Source organism: Scyliorhinus torazame, chromosome 6 (assembly GCF_047496885.1).
Source record: "Scyliorhinus torazame isolate Kashiwa2021f chromosome 6, sScyTor2.1, whole genome shotgun sequence".
Classification (NCBI taxonomy): Eukaryota; Metazoa; Chordata; class Chondrichthyes; order Carcharhiniformes; family Scyliorhinidae; genus Scyliorhinus; species Scyliorhinus torazame.
In genome coordinates, this window is record NC_092712.1 from 87,879,229 (window position 1) to 87,899,730 (window position 20,502).

A 20,502-nucleotide genomic window follows, 5' to 3' on the forward strand; every position below is an offset into this window, starting at 1 on the left:
GGCTCTGAAAGTCCTCTCTGCTTACCAGATGTAGGGTTCTATGTGATATGAATATTAATGGGCAGTTGCTCCTCATAATTTGTATGTTTGTGTGGCTAAATGGCTTTTTTCTGTGCTGTAAGAGTCCATGGACTCGATTTTACCAGCAGTGGGGAAGGTATCATGTGGTCCCGCTCGCCAAGGTGGGCCAATTGAGGGCTCAGTTTCCTCAGTGGCTAATTAACGTTACGAATAGACCACTGGGATTTAACCCACAGTGAAAGAAGCAAAGTATCCAGACCCCCAGCTTTTACTGCACAGGCTGGTAGTTTGCAAGTGGGTGTGTCTGTGTGTTCGGGGCGTGGGGGGTGGGGGGAAGTGGATCTTTTATGGGCTCATCAGAGGACCCATTAGGTCTTCCCCCACCTCTGGGGCGAGATTCTCCGACCCCCCGACTGATCGGAGAATCGCCGGGGGCTGGCGTGAATCCCGCCCCCGCCGGTTGCCGAAGTCTCCGGCACCGGAGATTCGGCGGGGGCGGGAATCGCGCCACGCCGGTTGGCGGGCCCCCCCGCGCGATTCTCCGGCCCGGATGGGCCGAAGTCCCGCCGCTAAAATGCCTGTCCCGTCGGCGTAAATTAAACCACCTACCTTACCGGCGGGACAAGGCGGCGCAGGCGGGCTCCGGGGTCCTGGGGGGGGGGGGGCGGCGGGGTGATCTGGCCCCGGGGGGTGCCCCCGCGGTGGCCTGGCCCACGATCGGGGCCCACCGATCCGCGGGAGGGCCTGTGCCATGGGGGCACTCTTTCCTTTCCGCCTCCGCCACGGTCTCCACCATGGCAGAAGCGGAAGAGACTCCCTCCACTGCGCATGCGTGGGAAGCTGTCAGCGGCTGCTGACGCTCCCGCGCATGCGCCGCCCGGAGATGTCATTTCCGCGCCAGCTGGCGGGGCACCAATGGCCCCTCAAGGTTGGGGCTAGGGCGCGATGCCCGTCTGATTTGCGTCGTTTGGGGCGCCAGTCGGCGGACATCGCGCCGTTTCCGGAGAATTTCGGTCCTGATTCTCCTTCCCTTCTGGCTCCCAGGTGAGCTGTGCTGGTCTTTGAGTAGCACCGTGCTGCAGGATCCATGGACTTTCCTGTGTCACTGAGTCAGATCAGCACTACATCTAGGTCTGGGGAGTGCAGGGGACTCCTCGCACCTGGTGCCACACAGCAGTGTTTATCTGGACAAGACTGAGCTGCCACCGCAACAAAGGTCCAAAGTTCGACTGGGGGTGGAGTGCGAAGTGAGGCTGGGGGCTGAGGGGGGTGAGGCCGAATTAAGCCAAGAGGGCAATTCAGAAGAATGGCTGTGTGGAGATGTGAGGGTAGAGCGAAAGCTCACGATGGTGTGCAGAGAGGCAAGGGGGTGGATGAGGAGGATGAACAATGGAAAGCTGAGGGATGTCAGAGGGGAAGGAAGCTGGACCCCGCCAAGACTGCATGGAAAGCTCACAAACAAAGGCATCAAAGGGATAGCACATTGTTTACTGGAAGGGGTGCCCGGAAACTTCAGATGCAGTGTGTAGAATGGGCCATGCGCACCTCACGGGTGAGGGCTTGGGGGAGGGTGGTTGAATTGAGGAACAGACTTCTTCTTGCGACTGCTAGCTTTTTCCCTTTGGGCTACTGACGTCCTGCACATTCTGGTGAAGACTGGCAGGTTGCAGAGAGTGATATGGGTGTGCTGGTCTGGTATTTAAATAAGGCGGTGGGACCTTTGAACCCATTAGCTGAGGGCAGGCAGGCAAATCAGCTGCCAACCCACCTGGTGGGTTGGAAGAGAACTTGAGCGGTATTCTCCTACCCCCCGCCGGGTCGGAGAATCGCCGGGGGCTGGCGTGAATCCCACCCCCGCTGGTTGCCGAATTCTCCGGCACCAGATATTCGGCGGGGGCGGGAATCGCGCCGCGCCGGTTGGCGGGCCCACCCCCGACGATTCTCCGGCCCAGATGGGCCGAAGTCCCGCTGCTATAATGCCTGTCCCGCCGGCGTGGATTAAACCACCTCTCTTACCGGCGGGACAAGGCGGCGCGGGCGGGCTCCGGGGTCCTGGGCGTGGGGCGATCAGGCCCCGGGGGGTGCCCCCACGGTGGCCTGGCCCTCGATCGGGGCCCACCGACCCACGGGCAGGCCGGTGCCGTGGGGGCACTCTTTTCCTTCCGCCTTTGCCACGGTCTCCACCATGGCAGAGGCGGAAGAGACTCCCTCCACTGCGCATGCGCGGGGATGCCGTGAGCGGCCGCTGACGCTCCCGCGCATGCGCCGCCCGGCAATGTCATTTCCGCGCCAGCTGCCGGGGCACAAAAGGCTTTTCCCGCCAGCTGGTGGGGTGGAAATCAGTCCGGCGCAGGCCTAGCCCCTCAAGGTTAGGGCTCGGCCAGTCAAGATGCGGAGGATTCCGCACCTTTGGGGTGGCGCAATGCCGGGCTGATTTGCGCCGTTTTTGGCGCCGGTTGGCGGACATTGCCCTCTTCACCGTCCCATTCAGGCCCCTCACATTCCACGTTATCAGCCGGATTTGAGGGGCTCTCACCCCCCCACGCCCTGCCGACTAGCCATCTCCTTTTCTGGGCCAGTCCCGTGTCCACGCCTCCCTCACCCTCCAGTCCCCCAGAGGGGGGACCCCCGTCCCGACCACCTCTTCTGTGTCCCATTCTCTTTCGGCCAGTGCAGCAGCAACCCTTACCACCCCCCCCCCCCTCCCCTCCCCCCCGCTAGACCCCTGTCTAGCTTTTTTGCTCCCCCCATATCACTCCCGTAAGTCAGCTGACGCCTGCTGACCCCGGCTTCCCCCGCCGTCCCATTGACCTCCCCGCGTGGGAGTCTCCCAATCCATATGCATTCCTTCGTTCCCCTTCCCGCCTTTCTTCCCGCGCTTGGGAAAACACCCCGCGCTTTCCAAAGCCCGCTCCGCCCCCTCTAGTGCAGCTCCTGTCGCGGCCTTGTCTCTCTCCCCCAGCCCATGTAACATTTCCTGCGCGTGATTGACCCCCTATATACAACAACCATCATACATCAAACCATAAAACATCCCCCCCACCCTCACAAACCCTCAGTTAGAGTCCAACTTTTCGGCTTGTACAAAGGTCCACGCCTCTTCAGGCGTTTCGAAGTAATAGTATTGGCCCTTGTATGTGACCCACAGTCGCGCTGGCTGCAGCATTCCGAATTTCACTTCTTTCCGGTACAACGCCGCTTTGGCCCGGTTGAAACCCACTCTCCGCTTTGCAACCTCCGTGCTCCAATCCGGGTATATTCGGATCTCTGCATTGTCCCACTTACTGCTCCGCTCCTTCTTGGCCCATCTCAGGACCCACTCTCTGTCTGTGAACCGGTGGAACCTCACCACCATCGCCCTTGGCGGCTCATTTGCCTGGGGCTTCTTCGCCAGCACCCGATGTGCCGCGTCCAACTCCAGCGGCCTCGAAGGGGCCTTCGTGCCCATCATCGCCTCGAGCATCGTGCTCGCGTATGCCCCGGCATCAGCCCCCTCCACTCCCTCAGGGAGACCCAGGATTCGCAGATTCTTTCTCCTCGACCTGTTCTCCAGGTCTTCGAGTCTTCCCGCCCACCTCTTGTGTAGCGCCTCGTTCTGCTCCACTCTCACCGCCAGGCCCACGAGCTCGTCCTCGTTCTGACTGACTCTTTTCTGTACCTCCTGGATCTTAGCTTTGTGGGCCTTCTGGGTGATCCCGAGTCCTTCAATTGCCGAAAGCATAGGCGCCAACATCTCCTTGCACATCCCCTCGCGCTGCTCCTCGAAGCAGCGCCTGATGAACTCCTGCAGCTCCCCTTTGTCCCTGGCCGCCACCATTTTGTTTTCTTTCCCTCGCTTCTCCCGTTGCTCCAGTGCCGCTCCTTTAGCCGTTACACTTCTGGTCCGTTTCATAGAAGTTGGAGGGGGACCTCTCTCTTCCCTTCCCCACGGGCTGAGTCAAAAAAAAAGCCTCGTCCCTGCTTCTTCAATGGCCTTGGCAGATCTTTTCACAGTTGTTCCCTCTGCTGCTAGAATTCACCTTTGATAGAGTCAAGTCAGATTGCAGCTTTAAGCTTGCCCTTCCCCCGCCTGCATGCTGGAAGAGGCCTTTGTCTATTCCTGCAGCACAAGCCAAATCTTTTACTGTTTCTGCCGGGTCTGGTAGCCAAAAGACATAATATTCCTGGGGGACACTGTCAGGGGAATGCTGCAGTCTTCTTCCCACACCGGGAAAGTTCAAACAAATGCCGTGGGGGCCCTGTAAAAGAGCCCAAAAGTCCGTTCCAAGCAGGAGCTACCGAATATGCGACCTAGCTCTGCATAGCCGCACCCAGAAGTCCCAATACTATATTTCAAGGAGACCAGCCACTCTTGTTGTGCAGAAACTGAAACATAAACAGAAAATGCTGTAAATCCTCAGCAGCTGAGGCAGAATCTGTGGTGAGCGGGAGAGACAATTAACCTTCAGATTGATGACCTCTTGTCAGAATCACACTGAGACATTAACTGCTGAGCAATTCCTGCGGGATCCATTTGTATTTCAGATTTCCAACATCTGTATATTTTGTAGCTTAGATCTCTGTTCAGCCAAAGGATATTATTACATTTGAGAGCGTAAAGCGGGGAGCAACAAGATTGACTCTGGGTATTGGAAAGGAAAGCTAAACTGCGAGGGAAGATTCAGGAAATTGGGTTGAGTTTCTTTGCAAGAGCGGGAGTTTTGGGGTGATCCAACTAAAACTTTTAACGTGATGTAGCATTCGAAAAGGATTCAAAAAGCAGGTGACATACGCGAAAAATAAATAAAGTTAGAGGTAAGAAAGTCAGGCCATTTCATTTAAATGTTAACTGAGTTGCTTCCCAGTTTAACAGAAACCTTTACTCCATGTTGCACTTCGTGCATTTACCCAACAGTATCAAAGAGAAATGTTCTTACCATTTACATCCATAAAGCCAATCGAGAGTTTGAACTCCGAATCTTGATTGAGTTTTGCAGATTCGGGTGGGATGGTATCCACCCCTAAACTCTGTAAGAACATTTGAAGAGTAAACGTTTAACATTTTTAAATCCCCAGGCCAAAAGCAAATGATAAAGAGGATGCAAAACTTTACCGATGTTGGAATATTGAGGATAGGGATTAAATCCGGGCTGCTTCAGGAACATCTCATTCTGTATGTTTGAATTGCTTTTGGGGTTGGGAGATGTGGAGAAATCAAGAAATCTTGGCATTTCCCTTTTCCTTTAAGAGCAACAAAGAGAAATGTGAATGGCTTTGGTTCTCCATTGGTGAGCTTGAGATGTGGGATTTTGGCAACCTCATCTAAAAAATACAATACTCACTTACTATACGGCACTACTTTTGACTTAATGGGCACTTTTCGAGGCATTGATTCTGGTTTGATGTGGTTATCGCTCGAGCAGTGGGTGTTACACTTATGCAGCCCACCTGATGGCAGCAGTGAGAGGTTCAATATGCCTTGGTGGTTGGGCTGATAGCATGTGACTGGCAAGTTGCCAGTACTGAATGGGCACCACCAGGTAGCTCACCAGTAGCAGAAGGGTGGCGAACACATCAACTGTCTGACTGTATGGATCCGGAGCAAGGGAATGAAGGGGGGAGGTGGGTAAAGGGGTGTCAGCATATAAGAGCTGTTGAGTGGCGGTGGGGTGGGTGGAGAGGCTTCTGCTGTTGAGTGGGGAAGGGGCAGAGGAGGCAGGAGTTGAGCGTGGTTGGAGGGGGGGGGGGGGTGTAATTGATGAAACACCAGGGGCGTCATTCTCCGACCCCCTGCCGGGTCGGAGAATGGCCGTTGGTCACCGTGAATCCCGCCCCCGCCCCCGCCGAAGTCTCCGGTACCGGAGATTGGGTGGGGGCGGGAATCGGGCCGCGCCGGTTGGCGGGACCCCCCGCTGGATTCTCCAGCCCGGATGGGCCGAAGTCCCGCCCAGAGATTGCCTGTCCCGGCGACGTAAATCAAACCTGGTATTTACCGGCGGGACCAGGCGGCGTGGGTGGGCTCCGGGGTCCTGGGGGGGGGGCGCAGGGCGATCTGACCCCGAGGGGTGCCCCCACGGTGGCCTGGCCCGCGATCGGGGCCCACCGATCCGCGGGCGGGCCTGTGCCGTGGGGGCACTCTTTCCCTTCCGCCTCCGCCACGGCCTCCACCATGGCGGAGGCGGAAGAGACTCTCCCCACTGCGCATGCGCGGGAAACTTTCAGCGGCCGCTGATGCTCCCGCGCATGTGCCGGGAAACTGTCAGCGGCCGCTGACGCTCCCGCGCATGCGGCGCATTTCCGCGCCAGCTGGCGGGGCAACAAACGCCATTTCCGCCAGCTGGCGGGGCGGAAGTCCCTCCGGCGTCGGCCTAGCCCCTCAATGTTGGGGCTAGGCCGCCAAAGATGCGGAGCATTCCACACCTTTGGGCCGGCGCGATGCCCGTCTGATTGGCGCCGTCTTTGGCGCCAGTCGGCGGACATCGCGCCGTTGGGGGAGAATTTCGCCCATGGTTTTATACCAAAAAGAAAACCCAGCACCTACCTTTTTCAAGGCTATTTTTTCAGCAGCAGTTGGGCCTCAGAGAGCTGTCCATTACTTCGTAAAAAAAATTAAAGCACCCAATTCATTTTTTTTTCAATTAAGGGGCAATCCACCTAGCCTGCAAATGTTTGGGCTGTGGGGGTGAGACCTACTCAGACACGGGGAGAATGCAAACTCCACACGGACAGTGACCCGGGGTCGTGATCGAACCTGGGTCCTCACCGCCGTGAGGCAGCAGTGCTGACCACTGTGCCACCATGCCACCCGAGAGCAGTCCATTACATTAGGTCGCTCCCACTGCTTCTGAGCTGGGGATCCAGAATCTCATCTCGTGACCCCACCGGGGCTCACGGCCTACAGTTTGGGAAGCCCTGGTCTAATCCCTGTCATTTGGTCCATGCAATCTCTGTTGCCATCCTTCGATAGATTTAAAATCCCAATGAAATTATTTAAATTACGCTCCTGCCTGTTGAGGCTGGCGGCATTGGATCTCCATTTTGGGCCATGCCCCAGGATCACGTTAGGTGGGTCCCTTGTAAGTTCCCAGCTGATTGGAGGCTCACCACTCTTTTTGCTGCTGCTGTCCCAGTTTTTCCACGCAGTAGACAAAATTCAGCCCCTAAGCCATAGCGCAGCCTGGAATGTTAATGTAGCTCTGGAGCACAAGAAACTGTCGGACATTAAACACTTGATTTGGACAGCCGAACTCACTGACATCTTGGAAGTTTGATCAAATGGTATTAAAATTAAAATAGTTGCTCTTGCGCGTGTTATCAGCCTCTGTGTTTAGAAATCAGAAATGAAACACAAACTTCATTTCAATTTGTCAATTGTCTACTTGCATAGTTTGAATTGCAAATCAATATTTAAATTAATTCCATGGCTTCTTTTGCCGGCTTGTACTTGTAATAATGTATTTAAACATCCAACCCATTAGGTTCCTGAAATCCTAGAATAAAGATTGAAGCCATCAGCTGAGCAGCGGGTTGGAGTTTTTCAACAGTTTACAGTTCATCTGTTTAAAATCCCACTGAGTCCAGGTAAACTTCATTCAGGGGCACTTTAAGCAGCTGATGCGGCGAAGTGTTGAAAAACCCTGATGCGTTCAGCTAGTTAAAGTGCAGGGCCAGCAGAGTGCAGTGGACTGTTTAATGGCCTGCTGGTTGTTGATGGGTGTCTGCTTGGTTACTGACAGAACCACCAACTCTCGGGGGTCCCAGCTCCTTCCATCAACAGTGCCATTGAACCAATTAATATAACAACTGCAGCAAGTTCCGAGTTGAGCACTCTTTAGCTGCTCAATCGTTAAATTAACAACTGACTGGGTGAACTCATTCTTTGCCGGGTTTTAACACATCCCCGGTGAAAAACTGCTGCTTTCTGCTCTGAAAGCACAATAACAGAAACATTAGCAGTTTTTAAGAAATGCATAGTTTCCCAATCCCACTTCCCTTTTTTTGTGCTTATGGGTGATTTTAATCTGCATATAGATTGGACAAATAAAATTAGCCACAATGCTATAGGGGAGGAATTCCTGCAATTTATACGGGATGGTTTTCTGGACCAATACATTGGGGAACCGACTAGAGAACAGGCCATCCTAGACTGGGTATTGTGTAATGAGAACGGAATCATTGGCAATCTAGCTGTGCGAGATCCCTTGGGGATGAGCGACCATAATGTGATAGAATTTTTCATCAAGATGAAGAGTGAAGTAGTAGATTCTGAGACTAGGGTCCTGAATCTTAATATAGGAAACTCCGATGAAAAGAGCCATGAGTTGCCTTTGATTCATTGGGGAACGTTACTTAAAGGGAAGATGGTGGATAGGCAATGGCAAACATTCAAGGAGTGCATGGGGGAACTGCAGCAATTGTTTATTCCCATCAGGCACAAAAGTAAATCGTTAAAGGTGGCCAATCCATAGCAGGCGGGTGAAAACAGAACTAGGGGGCATAGCCTCAAAATAAGGGGAAGTAGATTTAGGACTGAGTTTAGGAGGAACCTCTTCACCCAAAGGGTTGTGAATCTATGGAATTCCTTGCCCAGTGAAGCAGTTGAGGCTCCTTCATTAAATGTTTTTAAGATAAAGATAGATCGTTTTTTGAAGAATAAAGGGATTAAGGGTTATGGTGTTCGGGCCAGAAAGTGGAGCTGAGTCCACAAAAGATCAGCCATGATCTCATTGAATGGCAGGAGCAGGCTTGAGGGGCCAGATGGCCTACTCCTGCTCCTAGTTCTTATGTTCTTATGTTACAAGGGAAATTAGAGATAGTGTTCGATCCAAATGAAGAACCATATAAGTTGGCCAAGAAAACCAAGAGATCAGTTGGGATCAGTTTAGAATTCTGCAAAGGACCAAAGGATTGATTAAGAAGGGGAAAATATAGAGTACAAGAGTAAGCTTGCAAGGAACATAAAAATTGACTGTAAAAGTTTCTGTAGGTACATGAAGAGGAAAAGATTGGTGAAGACAAATGTAGGTCCCTTACAGTCCGAATCAGAGGAATGTATAATAGGGGACAAAGAAATGGCCGAGCAACTAAGTACATACTTTGGTTCTGTCTTCACAAATGAGAACACAAATCAGATACCAGAAATGTTGGGGAATGCAGGGTTTAGTGAGAGGGAGGACCTAAAGGAGATCGATATTAGTAAAGAAATGGTGTTGGGGAAATTGACGGGATTGAATACTGATAAATCCCTTGGGCCTGATAATCTACATCCTAGAATACCCAAGGAAGTGGCTCCAGAAATAGTGGATGCATTGGTGATCATCTTTGAGGATTCTATAGACTCTGGAACAGTTCCTGCAGATTGGAGGGTATCTAACTCCGCTATTTAAAAAGGGAGGTAGAGATAAAACAGGGAATTATAGACCAGTAAACCGGACGTCGGTACTGGGGAAAATTCTAGAATCCATGATCGATTAATTTATAGCTGAGCACTTAGAAAGCAGTGGCAGGATCAGACAGAGTCAGCATGGATTTATGAAGGGGAAATCATGCTTGACAAATCTACTGGAATTATTCAAGGATGTAACTAATCGAGTTGACAAGGGGAGCCAGTGGATGTGGTATATTTGGACTTTCAGAAGGCTTTGGACAAAGTCCTGCATAAGAGATTAGCGTGTAAAATTAAAACGCATGGGATTAGGGATAGTGTATTGAGATGGATAGAAAACTGGTTGGCAGACAATAGGAATTAATGGATCTTTTTCAAATTGGCAGGCAGCGACGAGTGGGGTACTGCAGAAATTGATGCTAGGATCCCAGTTATTCACAATACATATTAATGATTTAGATGAAGGAACAAAATGTAATATCTCCAAATTTGCAGATGACACCAAGTTGGGTGGGAGGGTGAGCTGTGAGGAGGATGCAGAGATCCTTCAGTGTGATTTGGACAAGTTGAGCGAGTGGGCAAATGAATGGCAGATGCAGGATAATTTGGAGAAATATAAGGTTATCCACATTGGTAGCAAAAATGAGAAGACAGACTATTATTTGAATGGTTATAAATTAGGAGCGGGGAATATGCAATGAGACCTGGATGTCCTCGTACACCAGTCACTGAAGGTAAGCATGCAGTTCTAGCAGGCGGTAAAGAAGGCAAATGGTATGCTGACTTTCACTATGCAAGAGGAGCAGGGATGTCTTGCTGCAATTACACAGGGTCTTAGTGAGACCACACCTGGAATATTATGTGTGGCTTTGGTCTCCTTATCTGAGGAATGTTGTTCTTGCTCTAGAGGGAGTGCAGAGAAGGTTTACCAGACTGATTCCTGGGATGGCGGGACTGACGTATGAGGAGAGATGGAATCGGTGAGGATTGTATTTGCTGGAGTTCAGAAGAATGAGAGGGGATCTCATAGAAACCTATAAAATTCTAACAGGACTGGACAGGATAGATGCAGGAAGGATGTTCCCGATGGTGGGTGTGTCCAGAACCAGGGGTTACAGTCTGAGGATACAGGGTAGAGGACAGAGGACAAAGATGAGGAGAAATGCCTTCACTCAGAGACTGGTGAACCTGTGGAATGCGTTACCACAGGAAGTAGTTGAGGCCAAATCATTGTATGTTTTCAAGAAGCAGTTAGATATAGCACTGGGGTGAAGGGGATCAAAGGATATTGGGCAAAACGGGATTAGGCTATTGAGTTGGATGATCAGCCATGATCATAATGGATGGTGGGCAGGTTTGCAGAGGATGAATGGCCTCCTCCTGCTGTATAATTTGGAGAAATACAAGGTTATCCACTTTGGTAGCAAAGACGAGAAGGCAGACTATAATTTAAATCGTTATAAATTAGGAGCAGGGAATGTGCAAATTCCACACACAGTCACCCAAGGCCGGAATTGAACCCGAGCCCTGGTGCTGTGAGGCAACAGTGCTAACCACTGTGACACCGTGCTGACCGTAATTCTGAGGCTGGTGGAAAGCCTTACAGAAACATTGGGCGCGATCGCGATTCGCGCCCCTCCCGGTGATTCTCCGGCCCAGCCGGGGATGAGAGAATCCTACCCCGGATGTTTTGGGATTCATCCCCTTCGCCTTGGAAACTCAGGCCGAGCACAGTTCAACACTGGTCCCCACAAACGGGGATCAGACAGAATGGCACTCGTGGCGGTCTCCCAGGGGATCGGAGGCCCCCAGCTGCATGCCCTTTGGGCAGGGTGGTGCCCTGACACTGCTGGTGCCACCTGGATCCCATTCTGGCGCTGCCATGGTGTCAGGTTGGCATTTTTTACCCACATGCGTTCGGACCGGGGGTGTCAGTATATATTGGGGGGGTTGTGTGGGGGAGGGGTGTGGGGGGCGGCGGGAACCCTCCCATTGTGTGTTTGGGCTTGCGGGCTGTCAGGGGTCACTTTGGTGGTCCCCGAGATCTCTTGCTACACTGGGGAGTTCCGGCGAATGGAGCTTCCCGCAGTACACGACAGGGCTATGTGCGGCTTTGACTGCGCGTTACCTGTTGAGGCCCCTCATACAACCGAGTCACGTTGAATAGCCATGTGTTTTGCAGCACTGCGAGTGCCAGGAAACACGGCTAAACACGCTCGCTATGGGTCTTTGTTTCCATTTAGGTGAATCGCGCCTATTGTAAACTGTCGCTTATGCCCTTTCGCAAGCGAATTATGAGATTAGTGAGATCCTCCTGTGGAACGTAAAGGAACTTCTGTATCATCAATTGCATCAATTTATCCTTTGAACCATAGGGCAATGGAGGTGAAAGAATCATTTCTATGTATCTATAGGCAGCGGCTGAGCTTGTGGAAGGAAATCAAATCTGACGTCCTGCTTGATTTAAGAATTCTTTTAACCAGTAATGTTTCTTTTATCTGTCAGGGAAATGGCCAGGGAGAGATGGAAATAGCTGAATCTGAGGCAGACACACAGGAGGTACAGTTACTGACCAACTTGCCCAGGTTTTCTTTCCTAAAGTGATATTCTAGGGAAAGAAAATCATGTTGGATATTAATAAGAGTCAGATATGGATGTGTGGAGTATATTTGTTTTTATACCAGCCTGAAGAAATGGAAAATAATCCCACAAAGGAATAGCACTTGCCTCCAAAGGTAATTCAACACCACATCAAACCCAGAAAATAGAATAACAACCAGCTGGCAGGATAAAACCTGCCAAAACCTGCACCAACAGCTTGGAACAACATTGAGCAAAGTTAGAATTTACAAGAGGAAGGGCATTGATGCAGTTTATTTTATTTAATGTTCTTTTAAATTGCTGACAGAAATATGTAAGGAATTGTTGGCAAACTTCCTGATACTGCGATCTGAAAGTAAAATGCTACAAAGTCATCTTTTGGAAAACATATTTGATAAATTTTTCTACTTGCTTCATGTTTGGTTAAAATGACACAGAGAGATATTTTACCTGAAATGATCCAGGATGTCTTTACTAATCTTTGGATCAAGCGGCATATCAAAATTGAATATATGATTGCAATTGTAATTAAGTAAAGTTGCCACAATCCCAGATGACCATAAGCTGCTTTCCCCTTTGCGGGGGACAGCTGACTGGTGGGGATTTAACCTCAGGGTCACCATACCTCAGGTGAGGGACAAGAAGGCAGGGCCTTCATAAATAACTTCAGCCAGTACAGGAATTGAACCCTCACTGTTCGCCTCGCTCTGCATTACGTTTCCTGGTGCGGCGCGCCCCCACTGGCAATGGGATTCTCCGTCTCGTCAGCTGGCCAATGGGGTTTCCCATTGTGGATACCCTACTTGGTTGGGAAATCCGTGGGCGTGAGTGCGCTGCCGGCGAAACGGAGAATCCCACTCAAGCTGTCCAGTCAACTGAGCTGAACTGGCCTCAATTGTAACTATATTAAAGACAACAGCGATTTGTAAATCCTCCATTTCTTTTCCATTGCAAATGCAAAAAGTAATCATTCTCTGATGAAAGAGATATCTCCTTACTAAATTCAGTCAGCCCAGAATTAAAACATTCTGATAAAACATTTTCTATCCTTATTGGTGGAATATTTCTGCCTAACTAATTTGCTTTGTTGTTAAATTGAGTTTGGCCTTTTGGTTACCATGGGATGAAGTTTATGTTTTTTAGTAGAATGCGGGATGCCAACACAGAATGCTCAGTTGGTTGACTCCCCCCCCCGCACCGCCCTTTAAACACGCCAAATAAAGCATGCTGTGGACAATTAGTGGCCGCTCAGTGCAGAGCTAGCCATTTAGAGCTGTGGAGGAAGCTTGTTCGCCAACCACAAACCTTTCCCCTTGCTCCCTTCCAAGCTTGCGGCTAATACCAGGGTCAGGTTCCCATACCTGTTTCAGCACTTGTGTCTTGAGTCAATGTAATAAATAACATAGTGTTGAATTTTTGTAGCAGCTACATTCACATTGTACATTGTAATCTGAATAAAACCTCGATACGAGGGGTCTGAGACTCAGTCCTGCAGGTCAATCCGTCACGTGGCAAAGGGGTAATGTAAAGTCCCCCTGCTCTCAGTATAAGTCTTGATTAATCATTTTGAAGTGCAAAAAAAATTCATTAATGATCACGAGCATTGCCACCTTCCCTGTGGGTACAGTCAACCACAAATCCGGGGGCAGGCTGTGGTTTGCCATCCTTGTATCATCTTGTATGAGCTGGCATAAAAGACTCCCAAACATCTTTAGATCCGATGACTGAAAAATCCAGTGGGCAAATAAAATTGTGGATGATTGGCCTATTTGAAAATGATTTCCTGGCCCGCCTGACTTGCGTATTTTTGGAGACTGTTGGGTTGGCGACCCAACATCAACACGCTGGATTTTATCTCGGTGCAGTGAGGCAGAGCACATGGTTTTCAAATGTAAAATTCTCCCTCCACCACCCTCGCCGCCCACCCACAAGTTTCTCATTTGAAAACACAACTAACCTGTGTCAGCAGGTCCATTTCTCCTAGGAGATCACTGAACATGGCATCTATGTCATCACTGGCATTACCTCCTCCAGACTCCATCTGTAAAGGCACAAGGCAGGCAATCATTATAGAAACTAACACAGGGGTGTTGAAAGCCATGCTAGGATGTTACCTTGTTTTAGTCTCTGCGTATCAAGATTAAACACCAATTTGTGTAAGCCACACAGCGGACTTCTCTATAATTCCAATTTTTGTTTTTTTTCCTTTAAAGGCGTTGACTTTTTCTGGGGCACAGTTCCACAGGATACGCCAGCCTCTCAATTACCATATCAAAGCAGCTGTTTTCTATGTGCCTCCAGATTAGTGAGAAGGTATTGCTGCAAAGTTAGATTCTGATTTCATCCAACATATCAACACAGGAATTGTGGATAGCGGCCAGTGGAGGAAATCCTGAGCAAAATCTCCTCTTGCTAGTCCAGGAATACTGATACAATTAGCTCGCAAACTGCTGCTCTGGTTGGGATTCAGCAGACTCAGTAATAGCCAGTAATAGCCAGGGACTGCTCTGGGAACTTTCTGCTTGCTATCATACCCTATGGTAGATTTACATACAATATTGAGGATCATGGTTGCTCGTGGTATGATTCAAAAATGCTAAAATGCAAAACTAATTTTGATACGGAATGGGAAATTAAACAAAGCATTCTGACACACGACTCAAGGTTGTTGTAAAGTTTAATAATGGGCTCCATGGCAGCACAGGGGTTAGCACTGTTGCTTCACAGCGCCAGGGTCCCAGGTTCGATTCCCAGCTTGGGTCAATGTCTGTGCGGAGTCTGCATGTTCTCCCCATGACTGCGTGGGTTTCCTCCGGGTGCTCCGGTTTCCGCCCACAAGTCCTGAAAGACGTGCCTGTTAGGTGAATTGGACATTCTGAATTCTCCCTCAGTGTACCCGAACAGGTGCCGGAGTGTGGCAACTAGGGGCTTTTCACAGCAACTTCATTGCAGTGTTAATGTAAGCATAAAGCAATAAGCTTAAAGATTATTAAAATTAATTTATTCCAATAAATAATGCCCAAGATTGACCACAGAACATTACTTTGTTCAATGAAAGGTGAGTTATAAAGTGCTTAAGATGCTTAAACTTACATTTTCTGTTAATAAAATAACCTTCTGTGAACCAGAACAGTGAGGACTTCTGTTGAATTGGTACTATGCATTCTGAAGGGGACAATTTCAGTTTCCTATGCTGTATTTTTTTTAAAGCAGAATACTATAGAGGGAAACCAAGATGGTACAAAATAAAAACTGTTGGTATGAGACCTTGATATGTCGCAGCAACATTTTAATAATTATTTAGCCAACATGCCTTAACCTATTGATACTTCATAGAATTTACAGTGCAGAAGGAGGCCATTCGGCGCATCGAGTCTGCACCGGCTCTTGGAAAGAGCACCCTACCCAAGGTCCACACTTCCACCCTATCCCCATAACCCAGTAACCTCACCCAACACTAAGGGCAATTTTGGACACTAAGGGCAATTTATCATGGCCAATCCACCTAACCTGCACATCTTTGGACTGTGGGAGGAAACCGGAGCACCCGGAGGAAACCCACGCACACACAGGGAGGATGTGCAGACTCCGCACAGACAGTGACCCAAGCCGGAATCGAACCTGGGACCCTGGAGCTGTGAAGCAATTGTGCTAACCACTATGCTACCGTGCTGCCCTTTTTTGAGTGTCATTATACAACATAGACATGGGGCTTACAACTGGTGCAGCACTGAAAACTCCATGTAGCAAAAGCATTAACTACAGTATGGCTCTCCTCCCCCACAAATATGTTAGATTATATACACGTACACATGGATACAACCAAAACGAATGAGAGGCGTTTTCAGTTTACAGTGAGCTTCCTTTCTTTGCTCCAGAGTTCTTCCTGACCCTGTGCCTGTTGATTTATTCATCGGCTCATCATTTTAGACCTTTCCCACTTTTAGCAGTCAGAACTTGGATTAAAATGTCTCAAATTAAACAGGTTACTAAACCACTTGATGACAAGCAGACATTTAAAATCATACAGATAGGTATGATTGAGCTTCAGGCCGCAATCTAACGTCAGAGTTCAAATTAAGTTTATAAAACACTCCGTGACATGATCTCACCTCAACCTCATAATCGGATTATAATTTATTCCAAGGCTACTTCTGTAGTCACAGAGGCGATTCTCATGCCCTTTGTTAACTAGCTCTGGGCCGGAATTCTCCACCCATTGGGATACTCTGGAAGCGCACCCCCCGTGGGTTTTCTGTCGGTGTGGGGTGGCTTCAATGGGAATTCCCATTGACAAGTGCCGGCAGTATTGAATCCCACTGCCAGAAAATGGTGCGAAACCGAGAAACACGCAGCTGGGGACCGGGAGAATCCTCCCCCTGGTTTTTAAAAGGGCCGGTTTTACTGGGAGCTTCAGGACCCTGGCATCAGGATCAAGTGGGAAGTCTGCATCTGCCTCCCTGGCAATCTCCCAGAGTTGGCCTCTTAATCAGCTGCCTCCATGCTCGCCATCCCATTAAGGGCAGTGGGTGGGCCATCTATGCTGCCAGCCCAACTGGAGGGTCGGCAGCTCCAGAGTTTTGGTATCACTACTGGGAGAGGTGAGCACAGCTGAGCAGGAGGCTGTAGTTGGGGCGGATGGTGTCCAGCAGTTTGCGGAGAGTGGATTGGGGTAGGGGGAGAGACGGACGGCAGGTTCTCAATTGTAGGTGGGTGGGTTAGAAATCGGGATTAGGGGAGGAAGGCAGCCTTGGGGTTGGCAGAGACTGAACTTTTCTTTCAGGGGCCTGGCTGAAACCTTTGAGAGCCAGAAGCTCCCTCATCAGTTTCTGAGGGAGTTTTCCAACTTTTAGGAAAACCTGGAAGCAGCAGTAAAATTCCAATCCAGTTCCCAGTAGTGCTGTGGGCACCCTATTTAAATGTATTAATAAGTGTCCTGCCTCTCCACGTTACTCTCAGATGCCTTTTGTGTGTGGCAGGTTAGGATGCATTCTGCACATCAGCGGCAGGATTCTGTTTCTGAGACGAAGTGCTGGATTTTCCGATCTTCAGGCTATGTCTGGAGCATGTGTCTCGTCTTACGACCAAAAGGTTGGCAGCGCCCCGCACCGATGTTCCGCCCGGTGGGGGGCTAGCAGCCGGGCCACGTAAAGCCCCCAGCTTTAACTGCAGATACGGACGGAGAATTGCTGGGTCCATGGTCGTGCTTGTGAACGGCGGCTTCCTGCAGCGGTCGCGCTGTACAACATGGCGCTGGACGCGCGCGGACCCGGCCTGCCAGATATTGCCTCCCTGTAACACCCCTGGCTACCCGCGGGCCACCCCCACCAGTCCCAGCCGAAGCCCCCCCCCCCCCCCCCCCCCACTGGCCAGCAGAACGGCTCCTCCCCAACTGTGGCCGCCACACGAGGTCCCCGAAAGCTGTGAGCCCCCGTCATCGGGAAGTCGGCCCAGGGGGGCAAAGCATCAGGGAGGGCCTCAGATGATGTCCTGAGGCCGTCCCAATAGCGTGGAGTGTACTCAGCTTTGACGCCATTTTTGAGGGGGCGGAGCGTCCGAAAAACAGCACCGCCTCTGATTTCGGCGTCAAAACGGATTCTCTGGCCAATCAGCGAATGCGATTCCGGCATTGGCAATCAGAGAATCCAACTCTAAGTGTTGACACCAACGCAGAATCCGTGGACTTTTATGACAGAAAAACAGGGACGCATCTGGACCGATTCCACTACCGTAGAGGGGCTAGCACCAGTGCCGCGTGGAACTGCCACGTGGAACACCCACAGCGAGGGGCTGGTTTAGCACAGTGGGCTAAACAGCTGGCTTGTAATGCAGAACAAGGCAGCAGCGCGGGTTCAATTCCCGTTCCGGCCTCCCCGAACAGGCGCCGGAATGTGGCAACTAGGGCCTTTTCACAGTAACGTCACTGAAGCCTACTTGTGACAATAAGCGATTATTATTATTATTATTATTATAACACAACTGGTTTCGATGAAAAAATGTGCAGGATTCGCCGGGTTCATGCTTGACACTCGGGAGGCTGAAAAGCTGCAGTCACACATACACATTACACTCCCCACATACTTATCCCAGCCAGAAAGATGGCACTGGTTGTGCTGGAGCGCGCCGAGAGAGCTGATGGGTCGGTTGGGGCCAGAGGGCACCCAGGGGGGTGCCCTAGGGGGGAAACCTGTTTGACCCTTGGCAATAGATTCAAAGTGGGCTATTAGCGGTGTGCGCAGCTGCATGGTTGCCTTGCTGGCTGTGGCAATGGCATTCCATGCCCGTCCATCCCGACCCCACAGCCCACCTCCTGGCCACACCCCACTACTCCCCCCCGGCCCTGGCAGAAGTACCCGGCCAGTGGTACAACTGCCAGCAAACTATGGTGATGTTGGACACCTTTCGTATCCCCTCTCTCTCCCTCAGCAGACGCCATGCCGTTTTCATGATTTTTAAAAGCAAAAGTGAACCACGCCGTCGGGAACTCGGCCCATCAGAGGTGGAGAATGGCGGAGGCCCCAGAGAATACCGGGTCAGGCAAATGGTGTCTACTGCATGTGCGTTCTGGAACGCATTGACGCTGCTGTCGAGGTGCTGGACCATTGCGATTTGGTGTCAAATCCACGCCTGCCGCGATTTCGGTGTCGGAACCGATTCTCCGTCCAATCGCCTTTCCTGATTTTGACTTCGGCTAACGGAGAATCCTGCCCCAGACCTTTTTATACTTCGCTACCTCTTGTAGTGGGATGGAGGTTGGGTGATTAATGTTGAGGCCATTAACTATATCTCTCTCCACATATTCTGCTTGATCTGCTGAGTGCTCCCAACGTTTACCGGTTATACTTGGCTTTTGTTCGCTTAAAACCTGCTGATAGTCTGAATGCCACCAATGTGATATAATTAATACTATCCATGAAGTACAGAACCGGATTAGTACAAATAAACTTCTGTTGTCCGTGAACGCCGTGCCACCTCCCACCACGGAGAAACACGCAGCTGGCAGGCCGGAGAATCCCGCCCATTAACCCCGTTTCTCTCTCCACAGCTGCTGCCGGACATGCTGAACCTTTCCAACATTTTCTGTTTTTATTCCTGATTTCCAGCATCCGCAGTACCTTGCTTATATGAAAAACGATAGAGTTGATCAACTGACTATCAAAGGCCTTGAGAATTGTAATGAAAAATGTGGGGCTGGATTCTCCTAAGCCCCGCGCCAAAATTGCGTTTGGCGCAGGGGCGGAGAATCGAAGTTCCCAACTGAATTGCGCCCGGCGCCGCTCCGGCAATTCTCCGGGCCCCGGAGAATCGCTCGTCCGCGCTTTACGACGTGCGGCTGGGGGGCCAGAGGCCTGCCCAGCGATACTCCGCCCCCAGCAGGCCGAGTTCCCGAGGGCGTGGTTCTAACCACATATGGCCCATCGGGAACCTAGCGTGGCGGCTGCAAACCCCCGGTGGGGGGCAGGGGGACTGAGCACCGGGGGGGGGGGTGCTTATGGGCGGCTGGGGCAGGAATCGGGCCGGTCTGATGCAGCGACGCACGGCCGATCGGGGGGCCCCCACATTATCCATGATGTTCCGCGGTCTGAGGCCGCCATGGCGCTGGAGGCCACCACCGTGCGCATGCGCGGACTCGGAACCAGAAGTGCAGGGCCCGTATCCGCAGCCAAAGCTGCGTGAATTACCCTGGGTCCCTGCCAGCCTTTTATTTGTTGCAGGAAACTGGGGAGTAGAACGCCAGCGTTTTTACGCCAGCGTGGGGACATAGCCCCATTTTTGGAGAATCCAGCCCATGATTCTATTGGTCATTTAAGCTGAATAGGTAATATTTCAGTCTATTTAGGAAACTTATAGATGAATGATCTGCACAAATGCTGAAAACTGACAAAACATGTTCATTCATGTAGTTTGAAGCATATATTCTGTGCCGCACCGAAGCTTTCAACAATCCCTTTCTCCAGTTGTTAACTTTACGTGGTTCTGATAGATATTGGCATCGTACAGGAGAGACGGACAAAAGAAAAGTGTAAGACATTTAACCCTGCTGATTCCTCGATAGGTTTACAAGAATATTCTTAGTATTTGGCACCAAGAGGAAGCTGGAAAAGCAAACAGTTCAACCCTCTTTATCAAGTAGCCTGGGCATAGCCAGGGGGCTACGTATTTCATTAAGCAAATAAAAGCAGAAAGCAACATTAGAAGAATAGTATACCTCACCTTCAAATACAAATTAATAACAGCATGCAGTTGGGTCAACAGATGAGACAATGGTCTAACTGATAAAGCCACAAGGATGGTTTGAGATAGCAGCAATTGGATCTGCTCTTCGACACACTGCGCAACCTTGTCGAGCAACTTACATTTTTTTATTGAAGCTACTGCATATTGTGAACAAGCTAGGGCACGAAGAAAGAACACTGTCAAAATTCAGGCAGCATTATCTGAAGCACTGAAGTAGGCCAATGGGCAAATAGCACGCATACCTTAGACGCAGAGGATATTCAATTCAATTGATGGAC

The 20,502-nt window shown here is 50.5% G+C and overlaps 1 protein-coding gene across 2 annotated transcripts in view; it reads right to left on the reverse strand.

Moving 5' to 3' along the window:
• apbb1ip (amyloid beta (A4) precursor protein-binding, family B, member 1 interacting protein) overlaps positions 1–20,502 on the reverse strand; it is a 256,190-nt gene that overhangs the window by 143,473 nt on the left and 92,215 nt on the right. The window contains exons 1-3 of one of the 2 annotated variants that reach the window (XM_072508445.1): positions 20,201–20,344; positions 13,944–14,027; positions 4,938–5,028 (exon numbers count right to left, since the gene is read on the reverse strand). In XM_072508445.1, the coding sequence (XP_072364546.1) occupies positions 4,938–5,028; positions 13,944–14,027 (175 nt within the window). In that variant the 5' untranslated portion in view covers positions 20,201–20,344. Of the gene's footprint in view, positions 1–4,937; positions 5,029–13,943; positions 14,028–20,200; positions 20,345–20,502 lie in introns of those variants that run through there. The other variant, XM_072508444.1, reaches the window with a different exon arrangement.